At 50.5% G+C, this 24,236-nt stretch overlaps 7 protein-coding genes across 7 annotated transcripts; 3 read left to right on the top strand and 4 right to left on the bottom strand.

The window, feature by feature from the left end:
* Positions 1-1,497: 1,497 nt before the first annotated feature.
* On the top strand, positions 1,498-2,208 carry STEHIDRAFT_111492 (uncharacterized protein; the record flags this gene model as incomplete). Its single annotated transcript, XM_007304763.1, has 4 exons — positions 1,498-1,633; positions 1,715-1,838; positions 1,910-2,049; positions 2,105-2,208. The coding sequence occupies 4 exons, from the start codon at positions 1,498-1,500 to the stop codon at positions 2,206-2,208; spliced, it is 504 nt and encodes a 167-aa protein (XP_007304825.1).
* A 299-nt stretch (positions 2,209-2,507) lies between these two features.
* On the bottom strand, positions 2,508-4,125 carry STEHIDRAFT_58571 (Thioesterase/thiol ester dehydrase-isomerase; the record flags this gene model as incomplete). Its single annotated transcript, XM_007304556.1, has 10 exons — positions 2,508-2,599; positions 2,673-2,737; positions 2,798-2,865; positions 2,964-3,122; positions 3,146-3,147; positions 3,180-3,422; positions 3,483-3,590; positions 3,645-3,787; positions 3,850-3,994; positions 4,047-4,125. The coding sequence occupies 10 exons, from the start codon at positions 4,123-4,125 to the stop codon at positions 2,508-2,510; spliced, it is 1,104 nt and encodes a 367-aa protein (XP_007304618.1).
* Positions 4,126-4,963: 838 nt separating this feature from the next.
* Positions 4,964-6,596, top strand: STEHIDRAFT_157434 (alpha-L-fucosidase; the record flags this gene model as incomplete). The annotated part of the gene is made up of 5 exons (XM_007304762.1): positions 4,964-5,101; positions 5,247-5,392; positions 5,462-5,629; positions 5,686-5,809; positions 5,871-6,596. The coding sequence occupies 5 exons, from the start codon at positions 4,964-4,966 to the stop codon at positions 6,594-6,596; spliced, it is 1,302 nt and encodes a 433-aa protein (XP_007304824.1).
* Positions 6,597-6,895: 299 nt separating this feature from the next.
* On the bottom strand, positions 6,896-9,245 carry STEHIDRAFT_58220 (P-loop containing nucleoside triphosphate hydrolase protein; the record flags this gene model as incomplete). The annotated part of the gene is made up of 8 exons (XM_007304534.1): positions 6,896-6,997; positions 7,053-7,121; positions 7,198-7,751; positions 7,814-8,085; positions 8,112-8,388; positions 8,451-8,602; positions 8,670-9,111; positions 9,164-9,245. Coding segments are annotated over 8 exons (1,950 nt in total), but the record flags the coding sequence as incomplete, so codon positions are not given.
* A 763-nt stretch (positions 9,246-10,008) lies between these two features.
* On the bottom strand, positions 10,009-11,618 carry STEHIDRAFT_131601 (alpha/beta-hydrolase; the record flags this gene model as incomplete). Its single annotated transcript, XM_007304761.1, has 7 exons — positions 10,009-10,198; positions 10,265-10,433; positions 10,491-10,747; positions 10,803-10,870; positions 10,934-11,005; positions 11,065-11,222; positions 11,294-11,618. 7 exons carry the CDS (start codon positions 11,616-11,618, stop codon positions 10,009-10,011), a joined length of 1,239 nt encoding a protein of 412 aa, XP_007304823.1.
* A 1,091-nt stretch (positions 11,619-12,709) lies between these two features.
* On the bottom strand, positions 12,710-16,206 carry STEHIDRAFT_131600 (glutathione-independent formaldehyde dehydrogenase; the record flags this gene model as incomplete). Its single annotated transcript, XM_007304760.1, has 14 exons — positions 12,710-12,865; positions 12,932-12,984; positions 13,069-13,070; positions 13,123-13,279; positions 13,335-13,437; positions 13,492-13,623; positions 13,683-13,706; positions 13,763-13,850; positions 15,567-15,653; positions 15,711-15,754; positions 15,814-15,850; positions 15,911-15,973; positions 16,030-16,054; positions 16,113-16,206. The coding sequence occupies 14 exons, from the start codon at positions 16,204-16,206 to the stop codon at positions 12,710-12,712; spliced, it is 1,065 nt and encodes a 354-aa protein (XP_007304822.1).
* A 4,750-nt stretch (positions 16,207-20,956) lies between these two features.
* STEHIDRAFT_168939 (uncharacterized protein) lies at positions 20,957-23,634 on the top strand (the record flags this gene model as incomplete). The annotated part of the gene is made up of 6 exons (XM_007304759.1): positions 20,957-21,052; positions 21,101-21,152; positions 21,206-21,268; positions 21,328-21,382; positions 21,432-21,933; positions 21,988-23,634. 6 exons carry the CDS (start codon positions 20,957-20,959, stop codon positions 23,356-23,358), a joined length of 2,139 nt encoding a protein of 712 aa, XP_007304821.1. The 3' UTR covers positions 23,359-23,634.
* Positions 23,635-24,236: the final 602 nt, after the last annotated feature.

Genomic DNA, 24,236 nt, shown 5'->3' with positions numbered 1-24,236 from the left:
AAAAGGTCGTACAACGGTATCCTGACAAGACCTCGATATCATAGCACACATACTGTCGAGAACGCAATAACCATTTACAATAACGACGAGAGGAGCAGATAGCAGAGTGGCATGATGTGACGATCCTTTACCTCTTTCCCTACGTGCAATCCTTTCACCTTGTTTGTTCCCCATGAGCACAACTAACCTGAAGGATGTCATTCGTTGACCTGCCGTGTCTCGTCATCGAGGTTTCCTCTCCTGTGAAGTAGCCAGACAAAAGAGGCCAAGACTATTGGGTCCATACTTAGATGTTCCATCCGTGCAGAACTCAGTCATGCACACCCGCGGATATTGGGGTCCTTCTTCACTTCGCACAGAACTTCGAACGATCGTGTGCGACATACTATGCTCAAACGAAACGGAGCCTAACCTGCTCCGGTAGCTCGCTCGCACCATCTCTTGTCTATGAATATCATTCGAACTTTACATCAGTATCATCACGAGCGACCCTACATCGTTGGCACTATAGTCAAGGTCACAGTTGTGTTTTTTTTTTGTTCAGGCCCATGGGACCCGATATGGCTTCGCGACGAAAGTCTAGTTTCGACTACTTGCTTAGCCGGAGCCTGCTCACCTATTTAAGCCTCTCCTCTTCCTATCCAGAGCAGTTCATCGCGCGTATCCATCAATAATCTGAAATTACCACGCTTTTCATGATTCTCCGCGGCACCTCTTTGCCCAACGGCCACCTCAAGCAAGTTGTTCGTTGTTTGGATGAATTTGGAATTCGGAACATTGAGCGCTCGGATGATTCCGGCTCGTCCTTCGGAGGAACATCTTGTGTAAAACGGTGATGCGGCCACTGCAGTGACTGCACTCGCCCTCATACTGTATCGGTAGACCCTCATCTGCATCTGTGAGAAAGAACGGAGCTGCAATTTTTAATGTGCCTGAAAGCTTTATAGCTTTAATCTTTGCTCACAAAACTCTGAGAGAATCGGCTGTGCTGAAGTTTCTGAATCTCAACATACCTTGTGACTTGTCGATAGGACGGAATACGAGTCTGCTAGCATTCCGAGACCAACTAATAGGATATACATATGTCTAATCGGGTCATTCGCCAACGGGCACTCATCCAAGGAATTCCAGTACTTAGTTCAAGTTGTAGTGACTCGTCCGCGCCATTGATCCTTCGCGGCCTCTCTCGATTGATTCCCGCCCGTCAAGATCAAGTAGGCGCGCCCCATTCACCTTTTCTGTCGGAACCGGGCACAACTTGTAGTCCTCAATGAGCCCGGCGTAGTGGCCTTGCTTTCCAACTTGCCCGCACCTGCTCGATCGCCTACGCTTCCTCTGAGACTCTGAGTATAAAACCTTTACATCATGCCGCATTCCTTTTCTCCAGGTCTCCCCCCCGAACCTTCACATCTCTATCCCTCAAGACTTTCGTCTACATACCTCTAGCCTCTTCCGAAGTTTATTGCCAACCCAACCGAACCAGGACCCATTATAACCATGCGCTTCTCATCCAAGTTGTCCCTCCTGGCTGTCGTCGCCACTGCATCCACCGTTGTACAGGCCAGCCCGATGACGAACGTAGCTGCCCCTGTCGATGCCAAAGACGATGCCTTGATGGCTCGCGGCCTCCCGGGTATGTCCAAAAAATCACTTCACACCCTTCTCCTTCGCCGATGCTCATCCCTATTTTTCCGATTGTGTTGCTCAGGTGTAGGTAACGTGGGCGTTGCGTCGCACAAGGATGCCCGCCAGGTTCCTAGCGGCGCACCCAGTCCCAGTCTTCCGACGGCGGGCGGCGTTCCAAGTGCCAGCGGAGCACCCTCGATGCGTCGTGAGGGGTCCGTCGAATTCCTCTCCTTTCTGCCCACCATGCACCTGTCACTAACCAGGAAATCTTGCCTCGCTGTAGCTCGGTCGCTCGGGAGGAATTAGCAGCTGTTGGAGAGCACAACGGTGACGATCAGAGCAACACGAATGACCCGGCTGATGTCTCCGTCGACTCCTACAACCAGGACAAAGATGATTTCAAGTATGTCCGGATCCCTCATCGTCAGCTGCACGCTACCTGCTTTGGGTGTCTTGCTGACTATTAACTGCGGCATAGGAACATGGGACTCGGAGGTTCCAATGCGCAAGACGCTTGAGCGCTATCGTCCGTTCACGGATACCTACGAGGACCAGATTGTACGGTGTCATGAGGCGCGTTAGTGCCCTCGGTGGCTTGTAAAATACGGAGTTGACCACAAGCCCATTTGTTTGAAGGAAGCGCGCTGTCCGATCTCGTTCTTGCTTCGGGTGATCTGTGCGAAGCTGCGATAGTGGTGTGTGAGGAACATTCGAAGGCCTTGATATTACAACATCATCAACTATATAGTATGTTAGTGCCCCTGATGTCTAAACAGTCTAAGCAGGGGACGTGACGGGCTCGAGTAGAAATGTACACGTAGATTAGTATGTGGGCTCTCCGCGAGTAGTCAAATCTATGATGCTGAAAACCTTTCAGGTTTCTAGCTCGAAGGTGACGAGTTCGATGCCCTCAAGCCCTCGATGGTGGCACGCATGTCGAGCGCACGCTTCCCTTCGAGCCACAGCATCGCCTCTGAATTTTTAGCGAGATGCAGTCATATTTTCATCAGCGTGCGGTGTATGATACGAGATAGCGGCGAACTGACCCGAATATGTCTTTGGCACCACCTTTCGAGGCAGAGGTGGTCCTTCTTCCCTGCACCACGTGAATCTAAGTTTCAAGTCAGTGATACAAGTCAACCTCGAGATTACACAACGAGCACGAGTTTACCGGAAGTCGTTTGTCATCTCCTCTTTGCCTGTCTCGACGTCAACTACTGTAGCAAGAACTCGGACGTGCTGATGCGCAAAAAAAAATGGATCGGGTGAGCACGGGACGCGTACGGAGATACGGGTTTAGTGAAATAGTATGATCTTAAAACTCAGATTGGACGTACGACAATGGCGGGGAACTGCTCTGAAGAGCTCGTGTGCAAGATATGCGAGGTAAGACGGAGGAGGGAACCGATAGACACAGGTCTTGCGAAGGAGATGTTGTCGAGCGAGAGGAAGCGAACTGGCTCGCGGGTGAAGAGGCGAGAGTTGGTGAAGCCGAGCTATTATGTTGCCAGTCTCAGACAACTCGATCAATGTAAGTATGGAAATGAGGAGACGAGCCTCGTAAGCCAAGCGCATGAGATAACCTCCGAAAATCTTCTGGTGCAAGTTTCTTTCTTGAGGAAACATTATCGTTGTGCGTTCGAGCTTGGTGTCACCCATCCATACGCGTTCTCTATTGAAATGATCTTCATTTCCGTGCTCGAGGATGAATTTGTGAAGCGCTTCTGCCTCTATGGATGACGGAGGCACTTTTGATAGGGAGCGTTTAGCCTGTGACTGTCTCCTTCGTTTGTGCACTGTAGTGTTTCGCTGTGCCATCAGAATTGGGGGACGAGTCCTTGAAAGGTAGTGCTTACTGTCGCCGATATGATGTAACGACTGTTCCTCCGGTGTGGAAACTTTGAGAGGATTGACGGGATGCGCACGATGAGTGAATGCATCCCTGCAGACCATAGAGAAACGGCCTATGGCCGTCGTCAGCTGTGCTATGTCAAGTCTACGTACTAAAACGTACATACCCAACATGAGCGTCTTTTCTTCCTCTCCATCGCTGAGAGCCTCCATCTTGACGGCAACTTCCATGGAGCTCCTCCCGACATGAATCACATGGCCTGAGAGCCGGAGATCGCGTACGGGTGAGATGGGTGCAAGCATATCTAACCTAGGTACGAAGAAAAACAGTTCAGTTCAGTTTCCAGCAGTCGAGACGCAAACACACTTTACCTGTCAACAGCTGCCGTCACAATGTAGAACCCCTTCTCTGTGATGGCCCCGAGGGTCTCGATGTCTGCACCCGACATATGCTTGTAGGAAATTGAGCCAGCCAAAGAATCGAGGTGTTCCATAAGCTTTCCTGTCCTAATTCCGCCTATACAAAAATGAGTGAACTAATAAGAGTGTACGAGTGCCTAGAAGTTTACCGGCAGCGTTGGTATATTTTTCCATAAGTTCCGGGGACGACTCGAAAGGGAGGAAAAGCTCGGTATAAGAATCATGCATGGATCGTGGCGTTAGCAGCTCAGGTTCTGTGATCCTAGGTGAAGGTGGGGATTTCTCGCGAGAGCCGTGGAGCAATGTTTCTGCCCATGGAACTGAGCCTCTCATAGGCATAAAGCTTTATGATGAGGAATCTCTTGAGAACGGCATTCTACGCTTGTACCCCGAGGAAAACGCACGCGTTGTGGTCGGGATCCGACCGAGCTCCTGTAGAAGTGGACGGGAATATTGCGTTGAGCACAGAGGATTGCCGAAAAAGATCATACACTCACTGACAGCCTTGAGCAGTCTGTCAAGCTCCTTCACGTCCTCGGTCTCTTCCACTGCTACAGTCTCATTCTCGCGTGCGAGAGATTGGGCTGAATTAAGAGCGACGTGCGAAGCTGAAAATGTCCGGGATGCCGGCACTGGATACGACTGCAGACGAGAACGGAGCGCACGAGCAGAGTGAAGTAGAGCCATGCACAGTAGACAAGGTTGCCCAAGATCAGAAGAACTGATGTATGTGTCAAGGAGTCAAAGTTTGAGAGAACGGGTACGCCAACAATATTAATAACTCAATAAAATAATGACAGTGCGAAGATAAGATAAGATCTGTTAATGGACCCGAAAGCTTGGCCGATGCGGTCATCGTCTACAAGTTCTTCCCCACGGTCGACCGAGAACAAACGCTCACGTCTGCACCATGGGTCAAATACTGTCCTCTCAGCATAGACCGTCGGACGCTCCAGTGCTAAGTAGAGATAATTCACACAATATGCCATATCATGCTCGAACACCTCTAAAAGAGCTTCAGAAAGGCTTCCTTGATCTCCGTTTCTGCATGTTCGTCCACTTCAACATGGCGACCTTCCAGGATCTCGAATGGGGCGACGACAGACAACCTACAGAAGCGTTCAATCCCACTAATCTTGACACTGACCAATGGGCAGAGGCTGCGTGCTCTTCTGGCATGAAAGGTGGATTTCTGACCACAAAGGTGCGTATCTGTTAGTGGGGCCGAATATGTTGACGACCGTTGGAGTCAACCAGCGCCAATTCCATCATCTGCCATTCACCTTTCACTTCCAGTCATTGTCCCCACGATCCATGAATACACTCGAAAGCTCATCATGACCATGTAGCATCATGACGGCTTCTGTCTTTGGCCTACCAGAACAGGAACGCAAAGCGTGCTTCACACTCCGTTCCAAGGCGATGTCGTCGCCTCTTATGCCAATTCGTTCCGGAAATATGGCCTCAAAGTCGGCCTATATTACTCCATCCTTGAGTGCGTTCTATCACCAAGTACTCTTTTTCGCCGCATCTTCGTTGACTTCTTTATTGATCCGTCCTGAAGCAAACGGAACGATATACGGCACTTCAACGTCACACCGGCTAAGATACAGCTCGTCAAGGATCATCTCACCGAACTTCTGTCGGATTATGGCGACATCAACATGATCATCTTCGATGGCTGGTCCGCACCCTGGAGTCGTATATCATACAGCGAGTTTCCCTTTGAGGAGTGCGTTTACAAACTGTCCGCAGCGTCGGAACTCCCCACTGATTTGCTTCTCACAGTATCTACCGTCACGTAAAGTCTCTTCAACCGGACTGCCTCATCACTGATCTCAACTCCCAATTTTTCCCTACGGCCGGTATGTATCACTGCGACATCAAAGCGTTTGAGGCAAACGCCGGCGAAGTAAGCCATCACTTGCAGGTACCTCTTGTTTGAGATCTGCTTACAATGAATATCACGAAAGATTCTCCCGCCGTCCAATGAACTCCCGTCATTCTCGTGCATAACCCTTACCGACGGATGGTTCTTCAAGCAATCTGATTCCAAGGCTGAACTCAAGTCCACCGAAGTCATCGTCAACGATTGGCTCATCCCAAACAATGCCCGCCACAGCACGCTCATACTTAATGCACCTCCGAACCGAGAAGGACGTCTCTCGCCGAATATCGTTGAGGTACTTAGAGATATCGGTCGGCAGTGGTCGCATTCAGGACCCGCTCCAGCACTCCCGGGTGCCGAATCGTTCGACCCGATCACGACGAGGAACCTCGCAGAGGGCGTCGCAATTCGTGCGAGCGGGTCAACAGACGCTATGGGGCCTGACTATGCCAATGATGGAAGTCTCTACACGACTTGGTACACGCCCCCTGGGGAGATGGAAGGTTGGCTAGAGCTAAACTTAGCTGAACCGGTGTCGTTCAACCGTGTCATGCTTGCAGAGCCAATAGGGCGCTGGGACGATTATCCCGTCTCACGGATCGGACGATATACTTGGGAGGTTGAACGGGGTGAAAAGTGGGTTATTATTGCGGAAGGGACTAATGGTCCTTCGCCGGAGGGTGTTACGTTGCATTGGGTAAAGGACACGGTGGCGCAGAGGATACGGATAAGGTTCGCTGTTCTGCATGATACGGCACATGTAAATCAGATTGGAGTATACGATGAACCACGAAGTAGCATAGCAAAGTAAAGCGGAGGCACCGTGATACATATGGAAGTGTAAGGGATCGTGTCTGTGTTGGAGGACTTTTATATGACCCGTGTCATTTGTACTCCGAAGAAAGGGTATTGAATATATTTGTGTTCGCATCTCCGTTGAGTCGTGCGACCGGAAAGATAATCGGACATTGAAGAATTTCCATGGGGGGTGGTCCAGATTCGCAATTCGAGCACAACATTCAGCTAGGGAATACCTTGGATGTTTGATGTCGAACGTCACATTAGTGTAAACACTGCTGCAACACGTTTAGATGCCCTCGAATCAGGTCATCATTGGACGGCTACATGTCTTGCCTTCCTGACAGGTATGTCCTTGACCCAGGACATACGTATGGCAGACACCCCGCGCGCATAGATATTAGTCGTATAAGTCTGCAAATAAGAGTTTAGTGCATTATCCTAGGAGAACGTGAATGTCATGACCGACCAGTTCGTCATAGAGGACAGCAGACGCCTTTTTGTCGGCAAGGAAGGACCCAGGGTGGATCTTGACGGTCTGTACGTGGGTCAAAGACATTGAGACAAAGCAATCAAAGAAGAAGAAAAGGCGTGATAAATTGACTGTCACGCACTTTGGGACCCATCAATTGTTTATACGAGCCATCCGGCTGTAACAAGGCTACGTTCTGTACGAGCCCTCTCACGAGGCTCTTCAAAATCGGCGCGTCATCCTGCCCACATGAGGCCTTCCAATCCACGCCCGTCCGGACGCAAACTTGCACCAATTGGTCCCTGATATTCTTAGCCTCTGACAGCGCTCTGTCGTTTACGTGATTCTTCTTGCACCACTCTTTCCTAGCGCCTTTGCCTTCCGCTGCGATTATTTCGTACGCAGACCACACGTTGAGCATGGATAGATGATCTCCTGAAAGATGTCGAAATTTTGCGCGAGCATCGGCTGCAGCTTCGCGTTGGGAACTGGAGTCCGGAAAGAGTGGTGATGATGATGAAAGAATAGAGACGATAGAGAGAACCTCAGAGGTGCAGTTGTTATCTACCGAGGCGAGGATTACGGCAGCATACTGAGGTTCGAGGGGGAAGAATGCCATAGAGCGACCGAAGTCTGTGAGTTGACTTTTTTCGTCGAGAGCTCCGAGCAACAAGAGTGCGCGCAGCGCTGAGCCGACTGTGAGCGGACGAATTATATCAGGTCTAGTGCGAAGGGAAAACAAAAGCAGTGCCACGTACCGGACTCGGGGTGAGGTCTGTCCATGAATTCCATGTTTTCGAGGTCCTGACCCACACATTTGAGTTGTAAGATAGCAGACGTGAGATTCGTCCGTTGTATCTCAGGCTGAGGAGAGTATTCCATGTCTTCAAAGGCCTCTTGAGTGTACAGTCGGAAACAATACCCCTTGCCCTCACGCCCGGCTCGACCGGCTCGTTGCATGGCGGAGGACCGGGTGACGTTGGTGGTAATCAGCGCATCGAATCCTGAGACAAATATCATGAAATTCGGCCTGTGCGAATAAACAGTCGAAGTGACTTACCACTACCATACTCTCGAGCTATGTGTTGTTTCTCCTTCTGCTTTCCCGTGTCAATGACGTACTTAACGCCTGGTATCGTGATGGAGGTCTCTGCGATGTTGGTGGCAAGAATGCATTTACGATGGTTTGCCGGAGCGGGTGTAAATACTCTGGTTTGCTGGGCGTTTGGAAGGGATGCATACAGTGGGCATATAAGAACTTCGGCAGCATCTGGGGGTAGTTGTTTGGCATAAGTCGTGATGGAGGCTTCAAGGCTCTCAATATCCTCTTGGCCTGTCAACATCGTCAGCGATTGCATTTCTATGACAACGGAGTAGCTCAAGAACAATACTGACCAGGTAAGAATATGAGGACATCGCCTGGTGGCTGGTCGACGTGGATTTGGAAGAAAGTCCGTAGAGCGGCGTCTACGTAGTCGGTCTGTCCGGTGGACGTATGATATATTGTGACAGGATGTTGACGACCTTTCACGTAAAGTATTTTCGCGCTACAGGAGAGGCGTCGGGAATTGGACCGTGAGTTGCAGTACAACGATAAGACGAGGCGGCACATACCCGGTAAAGAAAGTGCTGAATTTCTCCGCGTCTAATGTGGCAGACATCACTACCACCTTCAAGGGATCGGTCTTCGCCCGGGACTTCCCCTTCGTATCCACGGTCCCATTTCTCTGCTTCAGAATCTTCTTCAGACTTGCGAGGACTAAATCTGTCCTAAGCGAACGCTCGTGCGCCTCGTCCACAACGACAACGCTGTATCGCTCCAACAGGGGGTCGCCCATCATCTCTCTTACGAGCATACCATCGGTAAGATATTTTATTCGTGTCTTCGAGGTAGTGCGCTCGTCGAATCGAACAGCATAACCGACAGTTGAGCCGAGAGAGCAATCTTGCTCGGCGGAGACGCGTGTGGCGAGGGATGTGGCGGCAACTCGTCTGGGTTGGGTGATGGCGATCTGTCCAGAAAACTTTCCAGATTCTAGAAGGTATTGGGGTATTTCTGTGGATTGAGATGTTAAAAACGGTATAACAAGGAGGAAACTATTGCATACGAGTCGTCTTCCCCGATCCCGTTTCTCCGACGAGGATAGTGACTTCACTAGCTTGAACTTCACGCACTATGGCATCCCTTCCTACGACGAAGGCATGAGAGGCAGCTGGATAAGGCGGAACGAAAAAAACGCACCTCGTGTGATGGGCAGCTGTGCTCGCTGCTCCTGAATTAATCTGGCCTTGGTCGTGTTATGTGAATGGTTTTGACCGTTCACCACACCATTTATCTCCCATTTCCGGCGCTTCTTGCCGTGTGCTGAGGTAGTACCACCGACGGTTGGCGGGTGCTCCATCTCAATATCCTCATCAAAGTATACTGCGGTGCGTTTCTTTCCGGATCGTCCTGTCTCTGACGATAAACGGCCAGACCGCTTGCCACTATGTCCATTTCGTAAACCGTTCATCTTTGCTTGGATGGAATGAGCGGATGACGGAGAGCCATTGAGGTTTTTGCGAGAAGGGGAAGCATGAAAGGAGTGCTCTGTGCTTGCGGAAAGGATAGCAGGCATGGTAAGGGAACGAAGCAAGAGGTGAACAGTGCAGCATGAGAAATCTGACCAAATCCCAGGACGTCGCAGAAAAACGACCAAAAAATTCGCGGAGACGCGCTCATCTCGTGATCGCTGATTTAGGTCATGTGCACGTCATCTGAATCTTGCTGTGGCGTCTTGATTCTTGAAATACTTACTGAACTTGAAGCAGCTTAAGGCGCTGTACGATAATATGTCCTGGAGCTAAGCAATATTATGGCACGTGGATACGTGAATGAAGTACAGACATCACTGGTACAGTGAGAAGCAGCAGGGGACTACTAGTAGTAACTCATTGACACGCCACACGGCTCTCACAGATGCGCTCGCGCATTCGGACTCTCATAGCCACTTTTCGCGGGTACAACCTTATATGCAGGCCCACCCTTCCCGTACATCTTCCAGAGGTCTCCCGCCAGCGCATCTGGTTGTTCGTATGCAGCAAAGTGACCACCACTCTTATGAGCAGACTCGAAGACGACCTTGCTCTGAGACCTCACCCAACTGGGGTAAGAGCCGCATTGAGAACTGATCTAACAGCGAGATAGACGTGTAGATATAGGGACTCACGTCTTTGGTGCCGACGCTATCTCTTTCGGGAAGTAGGCAACTCCGGTAGGGACGGATACCCATGGAGGAAGCCCTTCCAGAAATCCAGTCTTGACCATCTCATAATAGATGCGAAGAGACGCAGCAGGCCCGGCGCGGGAGAACCAGTAGATTGAAATCCAGTCTAGGACTATAATATTTGGTCCTTAGATTTGTTCGACAGGGCAGATAGGCGACCCAATCATACCTTCGTCGTCCTCCCATTTGTATGCATCCGTCCAGTTGATCAGCTTCTCGTAGATCCACGCGAGCAGACCGACCGGAGAGTCAGCAAGAGAGTAACCCAGTGTTTGTGGTTGAGTTGACTGCTCGTGGAAATACCCTTGCCCTGTAGCACGGAAGTGCACGCCACGCTGCAGGCCTGTACGTTCCCCCGCGGTGTAGGGTGTGAGGGCGTGGACAATGAACTGGTATGGGTTCAGTAGAAGTTTCGGAGGTGATGCTCTGGTAGGATCCATCATCAGGTCTATCGTCAACAACTGGAAACAACAAAACGCACACCGGCATATTTGTGTGCCACGCTTTGACGTGCTTATGTCCATATTTACTGGCCATGACGCGAGTGATCTAAACGGTATTTTGTTTACTTAAGTAAGTGCCACCGAGTACATGCCGTTAGGAACGGCGTACCAGGTGGCCCCAGTCCCCGCCTTGTGTAACATACTCTTCATACCCAAGAGAAAGCATTAACTTGTTACCGATCTACGAAACGAATAAGGTTTCAACCGACGAAATATATAGAACACGAGTAGGAAACGCGCCTCAGCATAGCATTCACCAGTAAAACCTTTCCTATGTGGCGCTTCTGAAAAGCCATAGCCTGGGAGACTAATGGCAACCAGATGGAAACTAGGATGGTCGGGGTGCGACGCGGTCAAAAGCGGTATTAATTTGAGAGATTCGATGAAGCTGCCAGGCCCTGTCGGTTGTGACGTGTGTGCTTCATCAGTTCCATTCGCTAGAAATAGAAGGTAATGCAAAGTAACTGACATCCATGGACAAATAGAAGAGGTATAGCTTCGTCAACGGAGGACCTTTGATGAATGTAGTGAATGTTCAACGTCCCGTGTCCGTCGACAGAGATGTCGCGGGTGAACATGGGCAATTGATTGAGCCTGTTCTCGAATTTCCTCCAGTCATACGCGTCTTTCCACCGAGCGACAAGGCGTTTGATATCCGAGAGCGGTGCCCCATAGTCCCATTTCGCGTCCTCGAGCTCGTCTGGAAACCTATGAAGTTCCAGCTTGCTATGGAGAAGCTGGATGTCTTCATCTGAGACGTTGATCTGGAAGGGTTGCTCGCCTGCCTGGGCCATGGCACCAACAATCGATGGAGTTGATGAAGAGGGAAGCAATCGAGTTGTATGCCGGAGCTCGCAGAGCCTGGAGATGACTGTGTTGGAGTTGGGGTAGAGTTGACCAGCACAGATCTAGACGCCCCAACTGGCAATGCATTTATAATAGGGTCCCGCATTCGGTACTCTAACTCCTTGCGAGCTTCCCATGACTATGGGCGCAAACGAAAACTGATGTCATGCGAACGCGGTCAGCGGGAGAGATACTCAGAGATGCTGACTTACACACCTTATACGCTTCGCAGCTGAATCATATCAAAATCTTAGGAGCAGCCCAAGAATACATTTCGCTTGTAGAGTGTCAAGGAAACTAGAAGAAGTCCCGCGACTCGCGTGTACGATTCAGAAGATGCAAAGAAGTTCGAATGCTGGATACGATGAGTCCCGTTCATGAAAGTCCTCCTCTCGAATTCCGAGCCAGAGCATATTCACGTGAGATGCAGGTCTGTTCGTGGTAAGCTTAGATTTCGGGTTGAAAAGGGTATTTCATCTCCTCACAATCCTTCTTGGAACGGGGACTTGGTGATGTTCAGGGTCTCAGATCCTGGAGGTAGTACGGGTGCATCAGAGGTGACCATAGCAGCGATGTAGGGAGAATAGCTGAAGACCGTAGATGTTCCCTAAGCAATGCATTCGTCAAAGTCTTTCGCAACCCTTTGCGACAGGAAATGGGGACCAGTGGGGACCGCGGTGGCAGAAACAAACACGTATAAACTTGACTGTGGCGTCGCGCCACATTCCACGCTACTTATCTGGTCTGCCGCCTCTGTCTTTCCTGACTACAGCTTGTATCATGTTAGACGAGAAAATAGACTCTCTTAAGCGATAGCACCAAACGTTTTTGGCCCCAAATATATTGAAGCAACTGGGCCGGAACAGCGAAAATCATGTTTACACGAGAGTTCCATAGTAAATGCCACTCGTAATACAATGTCAGCGTTACACTCAGGGCAGTCAATAGTAGCTCCGTGTCTTCGTACATATCTGAGGTGAAGCTATACTTATTCACCCCTCACCATACCCCCCACTAGACTCTCCGAGACAAAACCGATTCAAGGGTGGAGAAGGACCTTTGTGTATCCCTCCACACGCTTGTCGAACTTCTCGTACGCGTTTGGAGCTTCGTCCAGAGAAATATTGTGCGAAACAACAAATGATGGCTTAGCACGTCCAGATATGATTAGGTCCCTGAGGTAGCGATTGTATGACTAGATAACGAGCATATGACTATTATGTCCTTCGAGTTATCGGTGAGCAATGTGAATATTACTCACCTTGACGTTGCATTGGCCTGTACCTACGGAGAGACCTTTCTCGAAGAGTTTGCCTGTGGACAAGCAGTCAGATAGACAGAGCCACATAAAAAGGGGACAGTACATATTCAACGGACCAAAAGGGAACGAGATATAACCCCTGAAGAGAGTTGTGGTTAGCAACGATACTTCTCATGAATGTACGCGCTTACTTCGCAGAAGCAGAATCGGGTGCACCTGGATCCTTCGGAACATAGAGCCCAGGAATGCCCAAACCACCGGTGGGACGAACAACAGCGATGAGACCTTCCAGGACTGCATTCGGTTGCTCCGTCTTTCCGTCCGCCGCAACGGCCTGGTATCCAACGGCTAATAAAATCCTTGAGACTTACGTTTCAGGCATCTATATATCGAAAACGATTACCGTCAACGCCGCGGTCAACTTCTCTTCCATTCCGAAGAGCTTTGATCTGTTCAGCTGGGTCACCGGTTGACAAGTCGATAGGTATACAACCGATGCTTTTTGCCTGAAACACGATGACCGATTGTTACCTCGTAGATGAGCTCAACTAGAGACGTACCTTGTCGAGACGTTCGGGGATACGGTCAACTACGTATACCTCAGAAGCACCTCGTAACTGGGCACTGTAGGCCGCCATAAGACCCACAGGGCCTGCACCGTAAACGGCAACTGATTCTCCAGGGCGGAAACCCTGATTGTTTCACGAGTCATTATGAAAGGACGCGGAAACAATTTGGGGATGTCACTGACCGAAAGTTCTACACCATGCCAACCCTTTACACATCGAACAATTATAACACATATTTTTGAAAAGGGAGAGAAGCGCAGACCGTCGGGAATATATCCGCTAATAGAGCAAAGTCATCTTCATGCTCGTTTCCAGGAGGCAATTTGAGAGGCGCGTATGGGTATGTCCCTCTGGTAATTTATATCGCCCAACGTTTATTGACTCGCTTGTGATGAAGGTACGTCTCCATGGGGCCATATCAAGGTGGTCAAGGAGCCAGCGCAATTTAACTTGTGGCGCGAACTTGTAACTTGACTTGCCTGCCAAATCGGGCATGACTTAATGGAACAAACTTGTGGCACTTGCGTACCTCTCACTTGTGGCGCACTTGTGCTCCTATAATCCTCGATAACCATGTAGCTCACCAGCGATGACACCCATAAGTATCACACCTGGTGTGCCCTACATGGTTATTCTCCCTCTTCCCGTGTTGACGCGTATCTCAACTACGAATCTTTGTTACTCCTGCTCCGACTCGCTCGTCGATCACTTAGTCTCGGTTATAGCGGGCTTAAACCTCCACTGCGTACACTCTTGCGTAATGATTTCTCGAGCTAGCGCTGTAGCTGGAACCTACCCTCGGAGATTTGATTTGTCTAGACGGGCTATAGATGTCCAGCATGGCGATACGGGCCATTGCAAAGATGGAATCCTTGGGACCAACTTGGGACTTCCATCGATGATATAACCCTCCCGTTGAGGTCAAACAGAGCGGTAAACTTCACGCGTACGGGTTATATCTGAGTGGAGTCCCGAAGTCATTATGACCTCTTTCGACCATGGCGAAACACTAGCCTTTTGTTATCTCGATCTCTTAACGTTCTCTTCACTCTAGTTTTCCCGGTCAGCATGTGTCTGAAATACCTTTTCCGCTGCTACATTCAGCACACTGATCAACTTATGACATGGTGTATGATTCACTTGCGTGTGCTTGTGTCAAACTTGTATGACTGCAGTAATGCAAACTTGAGCAAACTTGTAGGGCCAAGTTTCTCAAGCGAGCTTGTAAAGCACGCATGCTGACTTGCAAGTTAACTAAGGTAGCCTAGTCTGTCGAAGTAAATGTGATCATCCAGTATATATCTAGTCGCTATGAAAGTCTCGCTGTACTTGGATACTGGGGACGCCCAAGTCATCGCTATTGGCATGCTAAAAGTGATGCTTTAGTGGGCACCAGTAGTGGAAAGCTCAGCATCGGTCAAGGTACTTAGTAGGAGGCAGGCAATACATTGATGAGCTAGCGCTTCTGATAAATACGATGGTCTTTGACTACTGTGTCCGCGGAGGCATCATCTACAGTATCCGAGTCCTTACTTGTGATGCTTGTGGTACAGAGGCAAACGGCCAGCTACCCGTTGGCGATTGTGCACGCGAACTAGTCAAACACGTGATTACATGTAGGTATGTCCGACAAGGCATGGTAAGTGTTATACCAGTGGTAGAAGGACATATTGATGCCTCATGATCTCAGAAGTTTCACAAGTGTGCCAAGCTATACAAGTTCGTAAACGCAAGTTTGACAGCCAAGTGAGCTTGCAAACTTGCAAGTTAACTGGGACAAATTAACTTGTACACCGACAAGTTTGCGCAAGTTAACTTTTGGGCGTCGCAAGTTCGTATTACAAGTTAAAATGTGAACCCTCGTGGTCAAGCGGTAAGTCCTCCTGAACGGATCACGCGTGACATTTGGTTTTTATCAGTACCCTTGCAGGAATATGTCCGTGTGCCGTTCGCAGACTTCAATGTGGTGCAAGGTGGACACTCACATCAGTGATGTCGTCGCAGGCGAAGACTATGATGCGAGCATACCCTCCGGCCTGAAAGGGGGTGAGTAACTGAACGTATACTTCAAGAGAGAAGTGCGCACAAATCCGGGATTGACATTGGTGCAAAAAGCGGATCGCTGTTCTTCACAGTTGAGACAGTGACCACATCTATTGGATAAGATACGTTGGACACGAAAATGGCTCGAATGCAAAGAGGCAACTTACGCCACATTGAAAGGCATTACGACTCGGTCCCCCTTCTGTAATGTCTGCGTTGAGATTTCAGCTACAGGGAGCTAAGCCCATCAAGCAGATGGGGGCCACATACATGGACCCCAGCTCCTACTTCAGCCACAATTCCCATGCTTTAAGACCAATCGAACGTTAGATACGCAACGCAATTTTCAAGAGGAATCGTTACGCACTTTTCGTGTCCAAAGACTATGCCTGGTTCTGCACCAGTACGCCCTTCGTACATATGCAGGTCACTGGTACGGGTGTACGTCTTACTACGCACGATTTAACGGTAGAGAAGTACACTAACCTGCCACAAATACACGAAGTCGTGACTAGTAGATCCCAGCATTTACGGTCAGCAGAGCAATTTCAGGATATTCGTGGACCTACTCTTGACAATGATGTCATTTGGTTGTTGTAATTGTGGTTTGTCAACTTCCTGCACGGAAACACTGAATGGTTTGTCATAGACTACTGCACGCATCTTCGTTGAGATGGCCATGTGAGGGGTCGTAGAGCGAGAGGTAGGATGCGGTAGAATCATATCAGTAGGACCTTCAGTTCCTTTATATGTGGAAAAATACGTGGGCGCAGATGGATTCCTTGTTATGTCGCACAACTCAAGCAAAAGGTACATCACATGTTGAGGGATTCCGCCGCTTCCGCTACTTGAAAGGATGAACACAGGCTGCCATGCGACTCTTGTGTGACTCCATTCCGCCTGTGAGAAGTATCATCTATTCAAAGGCACAGCATAAGTAGTTTAGACGAGAGGGATGGTTATATTCCACGGATGGCCGGAGAGCCGTTTCGTGGCAGGATAGAAAAGAACAGACATGGAGGTCTGCAGATACGATATCCGACAGAGTTTATTACGTGACTGGTGTCGCGGAGTCTGAGTCTGAAACCCCGGCATCTCCCGTGGAGCCGTTTCGCAACCGGTTCCCGGCACCCGTTGGACTCCGCTCTTTTGCATTAACCATCATCTTCTTCCGAGTGGTTTGTTTGCGTCAGTCCTGCAGAACCAACCACACTTTGACATATGTCACTTCTCTTCTCTGTCATGACGCCTAAGGCAGCAAAATGCCGTCATTTGGATGCACTACTGGTTCCGACTTGCGGGGAAATCGATTCCATTGGTTCTGCAGCTTATTTCCAAAAATCCCTTTGCTTGAGGGCCTCGCAGCATGTTCTTCCGTGCTTTATATGAATTGACCCTCGACGACACTGTGTACCCTCATGTTTCATGATTTTTCCTCTTCACATGGCTTCCTGTGGCTCCCATCTATGAAATTTGGCTCGACAGGGAAGTCTCGGTTCCGTTTCTGTCTCGTACACAGAAGTGACAAAAGCTGGACCCGCATTCTACCGTGCCTTCTGCTCAGCAAATCAGTGCCCCTTCCTGTGGCTATCTCTAATTCTACGTCGCGGGACATATTTGCTTCAACTCAATGGCTCTGATTGGTGATCTACAGCTACCGCTTGCACCGTGATCATACATCGTGGATGAAGATGGATCTGTTACATGTATAACGTGCGAATTGATCGGAGGCCTCTAACACGTATAGGTGAGGAAAGGATTTTCAACCCCCCTTTTTGAGGCTGCTTCTTCTCCACCATCGTCATACATACGATGATCTCTTGGGTTCGCCCATGCCGCAGTGTTGCTATCGGTCCATAGATGGAGACAAGCTGCGCTAACCACGATGCGCTCTAGAAGTCCGTCTTCGCGCGAGTGTATAGTTCCGTCCTGTCGACTGTTCATAGTCAAGTACATGACAGCCGCCAGCAGACGGTTCAAACGACCACTTCTCCTCCTCGTTTCCCTCGTGTTTTATTTACCAAATACAACGTGTTTAACACTGCACAACAACTAAGACTTGTCTTCATATATACAAACAGTGGGTGACTTTTCGTAGGGCTCTAGGGGCACGAAGAGACGGCATTGCGGGCGTACCCTGTTCTATCTTTGTCATTATTTGGACCAACTCTCTGCCGGAGCTCTGTTGAGGCTCATTTGTGCGTGTATACTACTTGGTATTAGGCTCAGACGGCTGTCGGATCCTATGGGAAGTTACCTAGCGAACATTTTATCTGCGGCATAGTGTTATCTCACTTTCGAAAGACATCGACATGTTCATCAGTGGATGGCTATGTCTACGGCATTTAAAACGGCTCCGAACCCATAGTCGAGCTTCGGTCGGTCTGCAGTGGAGGTTTCCACGGCCATGTATCTGTGTGTATAGGGCAGGTACAGGGTGCTTATATTCCTACGAATAGCGATGGTCAGGGTCGAGTAAATATCATAGCACGCAGAGCACATCATGGCATTCGCCGCCGTTGCGGTGCGAGAGCGGCCATCTCTCGAATGCGATGTTGGCCCATAATCTTCGAGCACCACTTTCTGTGGTACCACTGCTCCACCTACGGTATATATTCGATCTCCGTGCATCTCGTGGTTTTCTCTAGGCTCAATGCGTGGATCTCCTTTGCGTAGTGGCCCCACTGCCTTAAATCGCCGACGCAAGGGCTATCGTCGGGTGCTGCTAGGAGACAAGAATGCGGAGACGTTTCGAGACGTGCCGCATCGTATGGAACCAAAATTTTATTCAGCATACCATCAAGCCCGAATGCCGGCCGATCCTGCTGCTTTGCGCGGGTCTCCATCTGTATCGCCACTTGCTCACGGCTGACGCCACAAGATACATTGTCTTTCCTAATGAAGAACAAGGTGTCTTTCTTCCGCTCGTTGCGGACGAGGCTGAAACTGGATCACAGCTCTGAACTCTATCGGGGGGACCGTTGTGCTTCCCAGCTCTCGTAACACCTCCATTCGTCCGTGTCCTTCCCGTACCAGCACCAGACATTTACGCTGCCGACGATTGGTTACATTGCCTTCCCATTCTGTCAGTCTTCGCATCAATTCGAGCCTAAGTTAACCTTTCTCAAACATTTCCCACAGATGGCCTGAGCCGAGGATATAACGAATTGTATTCCAATCAGACACTCTGGCAGAAAATCCATGCCCACCCTTACGGACGGGACAAGCCCTCTCTGTACTGGTCACTCGACATACGGAATTTGCTGTTCGGCTGGCTCGGTTTCCGGTGGCCGACTGATGGCATGTCTTCTAGCTCTAGCATGATTTCATCACGATGAATGATGTCGCACTTAACGCGAGGTCTTCTTCATTCCCATTATCGAACTCATGACGATGCAAAAGAGCATCGCAAGTGCGCACTGTCCAAGTTTCTCCGCGCGTTCAAGCGTAGTGTTCGTCGCAATTTGTATTTCGTCAATGGCGTACGTACAAAAAGTCCGGCGAGTTCACCATCTGCGAGAACTCCGATCCGAACCCGAACACCGGACGGAATCTTTCAATTATAAAGAGGGTCTGTCTACTACAAATTCCCACATGGGTGGACAGAGCTGTGCCTCGAGCCTCCGAGGTCGCGCACGCGTGAAGATCCATGTCTGAGATTGCATTAGCCCGCTTTGCCGCAACTGCACCCGTGCGCCGCTAAGCTATGCATGATAGCAACTAGGCAATCTGCGAAACTAGGAAGAGCCCTTTTTCGAACGTTCGGGCGAGGAGCAGGCCGACCGTAGGCTCGCGAAAGATAACCATCTAATTTTCGCGTGATGGGACAACATGTGAAAACTGAGGACGATGACTGTAAGTTAGACGAGAGGACATTCAGTCAGGGGTTCAGAGATAGGGGTTTATAAAAACTAGTTGCTTTACTAGTACGCTCGACTCTGCCTCGAGCTCACATATCTCTGTATGTGGACCCGCTGTATACAAATGTTTTGCCAAGCTGAGCAGTATGAAGTTCGTTCGACCGGAATTCTGACGCATGTGAGTATGTGGCGGATTCCGGAAGCTCAAGTCAGTCATAATAGCGGACGAGCAGAAAGAGATGAAAGAGGTCGGCTGCAATATATACAGTTTGAGAAGAGAAGGCATCTGAACAACCAAAGAGCCTCTGTTCTTCTTCTTATGCGATGAATTCAGCCATTCCCAGCGATGAGAGTCGCCGCCGGTCAGGAATATCAGTGCGCTGTGATGTTTCTGTTCGCATGCTGTGGAGAATCCGGGCATCATACGCTTCAAGCAGAGGAGGATCTGAGCATTTGGGATGTCAACAATAAGGCGATAGAGGCCTCCGGAGAGACTCCATCGGTGGCGCAAACCGCTATGAGAGAAAGAGCACTACCGCCGACGACGCCTCACTCTTTTACCGCACAACCTTCATATCCCACCCTTTTTTAGAGGAGAAGCGTCTGTGGCGTAACGTTCTTGCTTCCGTTCATTAGGTGGGTGCGAAAGGCGAGGCATTTATGGTCTGCCCGATGTTTGCCTCGATGCGGATGGACGGGAATAGAGCCTCTCGAAGAGTTGCCCCGCGTTGACATGCATGGAAGCTTCGTCATACGAGCTCGAGCCAGCGCTCCGGTCCCAGTCATGGGTTTAACCTATCTCGGACATTATTCTGGGACGTTTGCCTGTAAATTAGGAGAAAAGGGGGAATGAGGACGATGCGAGGAGTGGCGACGGGGGCACGAAGAGAGCAAGTATTGGCGAGGGAGGGCCCGGGGCGCTAGCCCTGGGTTGCCCCGTTTTGCGCAAATGCCAAAAAACGCTATGTTTTGGGGCTCTACAAGATCGTCATCATATCCAACGACCACTACGTCACATTCAAAAGTTGCGTATGATCGTAGCGCATCGTTGAGCGTTGTTTTGAAGACGATTGCATCGGCTACTATTATTTAAATGAATTATAAATGAATTAAATTTATAGCGTTTTTTAGGGGTCTTTGAGAATGTTCGCATCTTGCGAGGCCAATATCTCCCGGCACAGGTCAGGCAATGGCATGGAAGCGACCTCCATCTGAAAGAGCTTACAGAGATGCATCATTTCCACTACTCCAATAATATATGTGAAGATAATATATGCGCTCATCGTCGTCAACTTCTTTGGCGGGAGGCCGGGCAACCCAGGGCTAGCGCCCCGGGCCCTGGCGAGGGCTCGAGGGCGAGCGGGGAGGGGCCCGGGGATTCCGGGGAAGGAAGGATGTACGGAAAAGGGTATTCCGAAAGAGGATCGAGCAAAGTTGACAGCGCCGGCCACCATCAAATATGTCGAATTCCTCCCGATTTTCGCCCTCCTCAAAGCGTCGCGACTCAGAAGCCTCCTGTCCACCGCCCTCCCCTCCTTCTCCTCCTCTCCCCCATGGCCTCCGTCCCTCCCGCCCCCTTCCCCCACCACTCCCACGAAAAGCAGCCTAGGACGTTCAAGCTCACCGTCAAGGCCCTCCTCGCTCTCCCCGTACGTCTTCCATACCGTCCCCTTATCTCCCTCGCTCATCTGTCCTAGTATCGACTATGCAATCCTCCTCCTGCAGTCGGCAAAGTCAGGTCATGTCAGGGTCCGTTTTCACCTTCTTCTTCTCAACAATATACCATCTCATCCACGCCACAGTCACTCCCATGTTCGAGGTCAAGCTCGAGGACGTCCTGAACAGGAAACACCTGCCCCCTCTTGGTCCGTGTCGTCACCATCCCTCCCTTCATCTCCTCGCACCTGACGAATCCGTCCCACAGGTCTCAAGGACTTTGAAGAGTGGCTTCTCTTCGTCGAGGGCTGTCCAGAGAACCTGTGTGTATAATTTCGGTCTTTCCTATGACGTATCCTAATCATCCTCCAGCTATTTCGTCCTCTGGCTCAAGGAGTATGCGGCACGCTACCACCAATGGAAGCTCGAGTCAAGGGCTGCCCACCCCGACGATCAACCTCCAGATCGCTTCACACCCTCGCCACAGCTCACCATGTCCTACCTCCGCGCCAAGAAAACGTTCTTCACCCCCGCAGCAGACTACGAACTCAACGTCCCCTCGGATATCCTCGCTCCTTTTCACACTCCCCACTTTGCCTGTCCTCACCCAGATCCTATCGTCTTTGCCGAAGTCGCATGGGAGGTTCATGGTATGCTCAAGGAGAGCTTAGACCGCTTCGTTATCGCTGCTTATAACAATGTCGGCACCCGTCGTGCAATATGCGGTATAGCCGGTGGCATCACCTTTGCGCTCCTCGGCAGTGTCGCCCCGCTCGTAGTCAACATCGTCAATGGACGCTCGAGGTGGTTGAGGTTGCTCGCTATCCCAGGATTGTGGCTCGGCTTGACAGTATTGCTCGCGAGTCTTCATGGTGTCAGTCTCGTCGTTATTATCCTCGTCGATCTCGTCGCTCACGTCCGTTCTTAGGTCTGCATGATGATCTACGTCTTTGGCGACCTCCGTCAGCTCCGAAACTTCGAGCTTGAACGACCACAGATCTCTCCTCCGAAACCTCTGGACTTTAACTACTACCGTCGAGCCGTCGCTAAAGCAAATCCTCTCCGCAAACGAGAGAAACCGCCTACTCAGCCTTCGAGCAGCGACGCGACCTCTCAACACCCGATGCCTTCCGAGAAAGCAGAATCTGTCATGACCACCGCCTCTCGTGATCGCGCGGCGCCACCACCACCACCACCATCCCGTTCTCCTGCGGTTACCATTTGTTCCTCTCAGGACCGTGACGATTCTGATCGATACTCGTCCGGATCGTCTTATTCTGGTGGTTCTGGTCCCGTCTACCACGAGACCAGCCATCGTATCTTCGTTTCACCCGCTTACTACGACTCTGACCCCGCACCCGAGGGTCCCGCCACACGCACTGGCACCTCCCATCCGTTCATCGACGAGTCGGTCCCACCGTTCGGAGGTTCATACAAATTCGGCGACGCAGGGGCTCACACGCCCGAATGTCGCGCTCATCAGGCGCACACCGTCACTTCGACAGCAGCGTTCATTCGCCCATACGAGGACGATGACAACTTCTTGTCCATGTCGACCGATGGGAGCGAAGCCGAGAGCGTCCGTAGCTTTGATTTCGACGCGCTTCCACCACGGGTCAGCGAGGGCTACGAGTGCATCTGCGTTCGGAGCCCAGTGCGTTCCGTCCAGGGCACGACTCATACTCATACTCATTCGGCGAGACCGAGCTCTGGCTCGATCATCGGTCCTCTCCCATTGCTCAGGCTTCCTTCGAGACCTACCGTCGCACGGCTGAATACGAATATTAGCTTGCAAGCGCTCGAGGAAGGAAGACGACCTTCGGCGGGTGGTCTCGACGTACTCGAAACTCCATTGACAACGGCATCTCCTATCACGCCTGCTCGCGCCCAATACAAATGTAACCTTCCTTCCGTCCTTCCCCTCGAAGAACATCCCCAATATCACCAGATTCGTCCAAAGAGCAGGAATGGCGGCGGCTCGCAGCTTAATATCGCGTCGATGCAGGAGAAATGTCGGACGCAATCGCCTGTGGGGCCCGCGATCAAAGCTGGCAAGGCAAAGGCGCAGACGCAGACGCAACAGTCGGGTGCGGCGGCCACGTCCACGGTGATAACCCCGACTTCGTACGAGTACAACCACGTAAAGAAGGTCCCGGCGTTTGGACCGGTGACGAAGGTGCTCAGTCCGGTGATTTCGAGGGCGCAGTGGGAGATCGTGGTGAGGAGTGCGGCGGTGGCGGCGGTGATGAGTGTGGTGCTTGTGGGTGCGCTGTTGGCGGTGCCTGTTAGGGGGCATTGAGCGGTGTGCTTTGATCTGTTTCGCTTTTTTTTTTTTTTCCCTTTTCGGTCTCTCTGGTGTGTGTGTGCTTGGCCGATTTACTCGCTCGTCTTTTGCTGCTGCTCTAGGGTCTCGCTGTTCGCTGTGCTTTCCTCTCTTCTCATAATACGAACCCTCACGCTCGTTGATAGTCGTGCTCTTCTTAATCTCTAGGACGGTATATCTTACCCTACGTACGCTCCCTTCTGCTCGTCTTCCCTACTGCTCGTCTTCGCTACTGCTCTTCGCCTTCGTGTTCACCCCCCCCCCCTCGTCGTCTCTCTTTGCTGTGCCTGCTGCTCTTTCCGTTTCGCAAATGTACATGTCTTTTGCCGTTTTTGGAGCTCTTTATTCTCTTCGCGTTCGGTTGTGCATATTCTCTGTTTCCCTGTTGTTTTGTTGTGAGTTGCGAGTTGGTCGGGTTGGAAGGAAGGTGGTTGGTGGAAGGAAGGAAGGAAGGAAGGTGTCCGATACTTACTCGTGCTCGAGGTCCATACGATGGTGATCTGATGGCTGTCACTCCTGTGTTTTCGGTTTCGGTTTCGATGTTGTATTACCGCTTTACTCTCTGTCTTTCTCACCGTGAGATTCAGATTCAGATTCAGACCGTTGCAGCCCTTGGGTCGCTATGTCGTTGTAAAAGAATCAAGGGATGGTTTTAATTTTGGCACCTGGCGAATGTTTGGTCGAGAAATGAGTACGGGACGGTACATGATACGATCGTTTTGCCCGCCGATTACTGTACATGTAAGCACGACACGCATGCGCATAAACACCAGCATGAAAAAGAATCGATGTTGATATGAGTAAGTCCTGCTAGGATTCAGAAGACGAGGATGTAGATGCATCTGAATCGTAGA

Source organism: Stereum hirsutum (genome assembly GCF_000264905.1).
Source record: "Stereum hirsutum FP-91666 SS1 unplaced genomic scaffold STEHIscaffold_8, whole genome shotgun sequence".
NCBI classification, from domain to species: domain Eukaryota; kingdom Fungi; phylum Basidiomycota; class Agaricomycetes; order Russulales; family Stereaceae; genus Stereum; species Stereum hirsutum.
This window is presented reverse-complemented; position numbering and strand designations above follow the sequence as displayed.